Here is a 7008-nt window from a genome sequence, read left to right on the forward strand (position 1 = left end):
TAAAACGGCACAATTTGCATTAGCAATTAATGTAGTAATCATCAATCAGTAATCATTGTGCTTCTTCTTATGTACATTCATTGCCACTCTAAGTGGCCGCCATCCAAATTCTGCTCCAGTTGCTTGCTCGTCTGCTGCTTCGACTCTCCACGGGTCGCTGCTGTCGCATCTGGCACGCCTCTTCCTGTTGCTGGCTGCCTCTGGATGGTCAAGTCGGAGCTTTTGCAAATTTTACAGGAAGTACAATAATAATGCAAAGCAAACTCAAAAGATGTTGGCGTTAATTAGGAAAATAAATCCGGTTCTAACGTTTTCCTTCAAATTAAGAGCATGTTATAACCCGTCTTTTAAATAAATAAATGATGAAGTAAATAACGAACTAACTCACTAACTAACTAAATAATTGTAGAAGCCCGCGACTAAAAAGTAGATCGTCCTTCATTGGCTTTGACACTATCTATTCTAGGGTCCACTATCAAAATCCTTAATCGTATGAACAACACAATTATTATCACATGGGGAATAATGGATAGGAGAAGGTAAAAAAATAACCCAAAGACAAAAGTGCGTATAAATTTATTCTAGATACGAGTAATTATGAGGATTTGAGTAATGACATCACAGCCCTTCAAAAAAGCATTTGTTTTTATTCTTCTTTTAATATAATTTTAGTCCTTAATTTCTTTTGACAAACATTATTTCCCTAGCATGCCAACTATTTAGTAAGCGACATTTCTCACTTTTAATTCTTTGTCAACACACACCTTTTAGTTTTTGGCTTTTTTCCTCATCACCTTGAACAGTATTTTTATCATTATTATTAGTGGCGATAGTTTTCGTTGTCCGTGTTTTTTACTTTGAAAAGCTGAACCGGAAGTATCTCGTCTGATCTCAGAAACTTATGTCAAGCTAGCTCCCTCTGATTAGCCACGTCATGTAAACTTAGCAGTGGAGCAGTTCTGACATAAAGACAGCGAGGGGTCAGAGTTTTTTGGGGGGATATAAGTTCGTTTTTAAAGACGAGCTCTTGTTTTAGAGTTAGAAGTCAGCAGTAATTGTATGGAAAGATGTCAGACATCGGGGACTGGTTCAGAAGCATCCCTTTCATCACCCGGTCCTGGTTTGCTGCCTCGATTGCTGTTCCCTTCATTGGGAAACTAGGATTGATTGATTTTAGGAACCTCTTGCTGTTTCCGGAGCTGGTCTTTAGCAGGTTTCATGTAAGTTTTTATTGACTCCGTTCACCTGTGTGTGTCGGAATAGCTGGTGAACGTTATGGTTGTTGTGTTTTCGATGTGGTCGGTTAGCAGGTGGCTAGCAAAGCTCATTAAGCAGGCCTGAGCTGTGTGACAGCCAATGAGAGAACGAGACGCAGAAAGTTACGACTTCCGGATGCTGTCAAAATGCTACTTAATTTAGCAACACTGAAATAAGGTGTAAATTTAACATCAGTGGAGAAAAAAAAAAGGGGGGGGGGGGGGGGGGTCTTAAATGGCGTCAGCAGAAATGGTAACGTGGCCGAAATGTTTCATTTTGGGTGTTTGGTGGAATAGAAACATTTAGTTTTCAGCTGCTGTTGTTGAGCGTGCCACAAGGCGGAGAGGGTAATTTGGAGTAATTGTGAAGGGGCATTGTTAAATGAACACCTCAGGCGGCGTATTTACTTGGTATATGAGGTTCGCAGGCGACATCTGAATATGTCTCCTCAAAGACCTGCCCCAGGGCAAAATTTCCCTAATGGTTGTCAAATAGTTGCTTGGAGTAGTGGAAAGTAAATAAAAACACTCAAGTACTGCACTCCACGTTTGAGATACCTTTAATTGACTTACGTTAGAGGAAAAGCAACCTCACAAAAATTTTGTCATACCCTAAAAATGTATTGTCAGTCCGTTTAAGATGATGCATGGATGCACATGTGCCACTTGTGACAATAGTAGCACAATTACTGCTTTTCTTTAGATACTTTCAAGGGCATTTGTCTGATAATACTTGTGTCATTTTACTAAGGTAAGATTTTGAATGCAGGACCTTTACATATCATGGGCTATTTTTATGCTGTGGCATGACTACTTCTAATGAAGTTCAGGCTTTGAACCCTTCCATTTTTGTCAGCAATCATTACACTTGCACTCATTGAACTATGACTGTGCACTGTTCAACGATGGTTACACAGGCAGTGCTGCAGCTCTTATTATTGTATCATTCCATTTACATGAAGTTGTTTTGTTGCCTGGCAACCGAATAAGAAATTGAGTCTCAACCTTTTGGCATAATATAGGTTATTAATCCTAAAGGAAGAAGATGAAAGTCATGATTCAATTCATTATTTCTAAACGGCACCGCAGACAGTGTGGTGCCATAAACTCCCAAATATCCTGGACTCTTGGAGTTTCAATATCTCATGTAAGAGGTTCTGTTTAAGAGTCACCCCAGTTAGCATCGCTGTAACTATTATGCTGTCTGTGGGTGGGAGATTATTCCAAATTCTAGTTCGATTTTCTTGTGACTGGGTAATTAATCAACAAGGTAACTGCTCTAATTTCATTGTCCTAAATAAAATGAAACAAAGGTGTTGCAGCAGATCTTGTTATAACCCATGCACCGTTACAGTTTGTTCCACTTCAGCATTGAATGCTGTAATTGTATCCTTTCTCCTTGATTAATAGCACCTCAACATGCACACACACACACAAAAAAATGCTCATCACCCCTCAAGTCACCTCTTAAATGCTTTATTGATCTGATGTCTGTTGCAATCAAACAGAATCTTTGAATCTAATTGAGAGGTAACAGACTCTGCAGAGGAACACCGGCTGTCTGTTTCAGTGCTTAGAAGTTACCGCTTACAATCCACATGAGACTTCATGTGTGTTACAGGCTTTGAACGTCTGGATCTGTGTCACAAACACAGCTGTGCTGATGTCTGACTGTATTTCTGTTAATGTCTCCTCTGTTTGTTTCAGCTCTGGAGACCAGTGACAGCCACCTTGTACTTCCCGATAACCCCTAATACTGGATTCCTGTACATGGTTAACCTCTATTTCCTCTACCACTACTCCACTCGGCTAGAGACAGGTGAGACTGCTCGTACACACACAGACGCAGTCACACACACACACACACACACACACACTGAATGCTCTTCTTTTTGTCATGTAATCTTTTTTTTGGTATTATCTTCCAGGGGCGTTCGATGGCAGACCTGCAGACTATATCTTCATGCTCCTCTTCAACTGGATCTGTATTGTTGTATCCTTTGACTGGCATCACAAAATCCCTAAACCTTCTGTTTAAATGCAATCTAACTCCAGTGAATCATCCCCTCTACACCTGAGGTTAGATCCGCGGTAAACGCTTTTCCTCTCCGCCATTGATTTGCGCTCTCTGCTGCGTTCTTTGCGCCTCTGCATTACTCTCTCATCTGTCTTATCTGTACTGCTCCCTCTCTCTCTCTGCAGCGCTGTGCCATGTCAGGGTGGCTCTGTGCCAGTGGCCCAGTGTCAGTCTACCCCTGCAGAGCAGAGAAACCTAATCTAGGTCACATGCAGCACCAGCAGTGCAGCCCGGCCCACATCTCGACTCTGTCGTTTAGTCAGGAGTTGAGCTCTGATTGCCGGCTTGACTTTTCACAGACATTTGTATGATCCAAATCATATTCTCCTTAATCCTGATCTGTACCATGTGTTCAATTTTTGGTACCACAGGCAAATTGTGTGAATGGGTGGGGCAAAGAAAGTGAGCTCTGGGAGGTCAGGCGAGGTCTGATCCTGGCTTGCTCAAGGGGAATAGGCTGTTCTAATCTCACGGCTCCGGCTGTGATTGTGTCGGGCCACGAGCTTCTTGTCCTTGACTCTAGCTGTAGATAACTGGGCTGCTGATGAACATGCAGGTGAGAATCCTCCTCTCTGTCTGTACTTGCGCCACAACATGAAATGACCATGTATACTGTACATTAAGCAGTTAACATTTGTTTGCAGTCATCACTTGAGATCTTAGGAGTGTTTCATAATGCAGGACTACCACTTACTTTAAAGGAAAGGTCTGACATTATGGGGAAGACGCTTACTCACTTTAGAGTTAGAGGAGAAGATCGGTGCCTCTGGCATAGTGTCAGTCCTCTCATCTAACATTAGCTAACATGAACTCTCTGCCACGAAGTTATTACAGAACTATTCCTCTCAGCAAATCAGGCTTATTTTAGCTTCACCTCATCGTCTTCACAATTCAAAACAAAAGTGTTTTCGTAAAAGTTCTCCCCTGAAAGATCCTCCATCGTGCTACACTGTGAACATGCATCCGTCTGCAGTACCATAAGAGCCATAAGTGAAGCCCATATCAAATCTGACACGGGCTGCACTTAATGGCGCACTTAAAATGTGAGCTCACATCTTTTTCATCCTCAAGTACCTGCACAGAATTCCAGTCAACATTTATGCTTTTAAGGCACTTCACTTGAAGTAAGCTCATTAATATCTTTGACCTGTGCCTTACTGAGGACCATTTTCGCCACTTGTTTGTTACATGTCACAAATTTAAAGAGACAACCAGAAATCTGACCTTTAAAAAAAGAAAATCCCAGTCACCTCGCTGGGTTCCTGTTTGATTTGTCAAAGATGTTTAAATGTGTTGTATGTTTATTTTCTGCACTTACAGTCCAGTTTATGTTTATATTACACAAAAACAAGCAGTTCTTAACCCAGGCGTGGCTTCATCTGATCACATCAGCTCTGAGGCGGTGCCATGAAACCATTAAATCCTGGTTCAGTTTCTTTGACTCATTCAAGTCAGGCTTTTCACAATAGGCTGATCCTGTTGTGACCCTCGAGTTCTGACACAGCTGTCTTGTTGATGCCGTTTGGCTGGGCTCACATAATGTTGTTTATGTTGTTCTCAGCTGCTGATGATCCCACTGATCATGTCAGTGCTGTACGTCTGGGCTCAGTTCAACAAAGACGTGGTTGTGTCCTTCTGGTTCGGAACACGATTCAAGGTACCGCCATCTTTTTTTCATCCCAAATGATACTGTATTATCTAGTCTCATCAAAGATAAATTCTATTAGTCATATTAATGATATTTTCTATGTTTTCCTTTGCCCTGTCCAGGCACACTATCTACCTTGGGTCATCCTGGTCTTCAACTTCATCATTGGAGGCTCGTAAGTAAACGTTTTTAATGAGATGAATCAAAGACAATAGTTATACTTATTTCTTACTTCAAACATGCTGCTCTATAAATGTCAACTCAATTCATTCTCTTTGCTGTCATGCAGATTTGTGAATGAACTGACAGGGAACTTGGTGGGTCACCTCTACTTCTTCCTCATGTTCAAATACCCCGTGGACCTGGGAGGACGCGCCTTCCTCTCCACACCAGAGATCCTGTAAGTTTTATTCCCCACCCTTTGTTTCATTTTGGAGCGTTAACCCTCTATTCCTTTGAATCGGAACAGTTTGCTCACCAGCTTCATTGCTGAGCGTATTGTGGCTAATATTAGCTAATGTTTGCAAAGGTAGGACAGATCATGGGCACTACTTTAACACTATGTTTTAGCGTTAACCATCATGCCACGATTTCCATCCATCAGTGGCCGCTGTACAAAACACTGCTGAGTTTTCATCTCATAAATAGAACGTGTTGCATGATCACCTGCTCACAAAGTGGCGTTGAGTTCGCTGTAATATCACCTGCTGTACAGACTACATTTTAACACCTTCCCTCCTCCTCTCTGTAGGTATCGGTACTTCCCTAACAGGCGGGGAGGGGTGGCGGGCTTTGGAGTCCCTCCCCCCAGGAGAGCAACTGCCCAGGCGCAGGCGGGAGGAGGCGGGGGAGGAGGACGTCACAACTGGGGACAAGGCTTCCGTCTGGGGGATGAATGAGTGGAGACAAGAGCCCCCACCCCCCCCTTCAGACTCTGGCTATAGGCTCAGTTCACCACTTAAAGCCAGCTCTGCTATTACTACTACTACTGCGGATGTGTCCATGTGAAGCAGATAGAAGAAAATCGGAATAAACTGATTTTTTTTATTTTGTGATTCTTCTTCCTTTCCTCTTCTCTTCTTCCTCTCTGTCCTCTTCTTTTCACCCTCCTTCCCGACCGCCTTCTCTCCGCACCCTGCCATCGGACTGTCAAGACCAGAGATGTTGCAGCTGCACACCAGCACGCTGTTGATTTTGATTCTCGTGTTCCCGTCCCCTCTGTGTGATGCCATATCAGATTACATTGTAATTACCAACGCGCTGGGAGCGTGTTCTCAGCCATCCCTCTGCAGAACACGGGCAAAGCCAGAGAGCGCTGTTTCCAGGTCTGAATTTACATGGCTGTGAAGTGTTTTTTAAGCCGCTGTGGCACAGACTTGATCTTCCTCTGTCTTAAGATCTGATCTGAACCAAAGTAAGGTGAAGATGGGATTTTGCTCTTTTTTGTGTAAATATAACAGTTGTTTATTGAAAGGATGAGTGAGTCTGAGTGTGTAATTATCATATGTCCATGTCTCCTGAATGCAACACCAGGGCACCATTTGGATAAAGCCTTCTTGTTGTCTCATGTCAGGAGAGCTGAGCCAATTACCTGCCAGCATGGCTGGTTGAGAAACAGTGTGACTGCTATACAATTAGGGCTGTCGCCATCATTCTCATGATCAGTCTGCCAGTTATTTTTGTGATTAATCATTTGTTCTATAAATAACAGAAAATGCTGAAAAACGCTTTGCTTCTTTGGTCCAAAACCCAAAGATATTAATTTTATGATGACATACAACAAAGAGAAGCTGCAACTCCTCACAGCGACTAGAACGAAATGAAGAATAATTTATTAGCGAACTCCAGGTGCTGATTATTTTTCTGCCAATCGATTTATCAGCTGTTTCAGATTTATGTATAGCTTCATTCTCCAATTTATTGGTAGTTCACGGGGTTTTTATGCAAATGCACCAATATAAATGTTCTCTGGTGCCAGTTTTGCTTAAATTGAACAGCATTTGAACATAAAGCTGGATTTATAATAC

The 7008-nt window shown here is 42.3% G+C and overlaps 1 protein-coding gene across 1 annotated transcript; it reads left to right on the plus strand.

The window, feature by feature from the left end:
• The first annotated feature begins 867 nt into the window (after window positions 1-867).
• On the plus strand, window positions 868-6706 carry derl1 (derlin 1). Its single transcript, XM_070965627.1, has 8 exons — window positions 868-1220; window positions 2964-3075; window positions 3185-3249; window positions 3863-3889; window positions 4895-4990; window positions 5104-5156; window positions 5271-5381; window positions 5733-6706. The coding sequence occupies exons 1-8, from the start codon at window positions 1068-1070 to the stop codon at window positions 5878-5880; spliced, it is 765 nt and encodes a 254-aa protein (XP_070821728.1). The 5' UTR covers window positions 868-1067; the 3' UTR covers window positions 5881-6706.
• Window positions 6707-7008: the final 302 nt, after the last annotated feature.

The sequence above is a fragment of the Chaetodon trifascialis genome, chromosome 7, assembly GCF_039877785.1.
Source record: "Chaetodon trifascialis isolate fChaTrf1 chromosome 7, fChaTrf1.hap1, whole genome shotgun sequence".
Lineage (NCBI taxonomy): Eukaryota > Metazoa > Chordata > Actinopteri > Chaetodontiformes > Chaetodontidae > Chaetodon > Chaetodon trifascialis.

Excerpts from the sequence above, each read along its gene's own strand:
- derl1 (XM_070965627.1), top strand. The coding sequence starts at position 1,068 with ATGTCAGACATCGGGGACTGGTTCAGAAGCATCCCTTTCATCACCCGG. Across the intron at positions 1,221-2,963 it reads TGGTCTTTAGCAGGTTTCAT|CTCTGGAGACCAGTGACAGC; the intron begins GTAAGTTTTTAT and ends TGTTTGTTTCAG. Across the intron at positions 3,890-4,894 it reads GGCTGCTGATGAACATGCAG|CTGCTGATGATCCCACTGAT; the intron begins GTGAGAATCCTC and ends TGTTGTTCTCAG.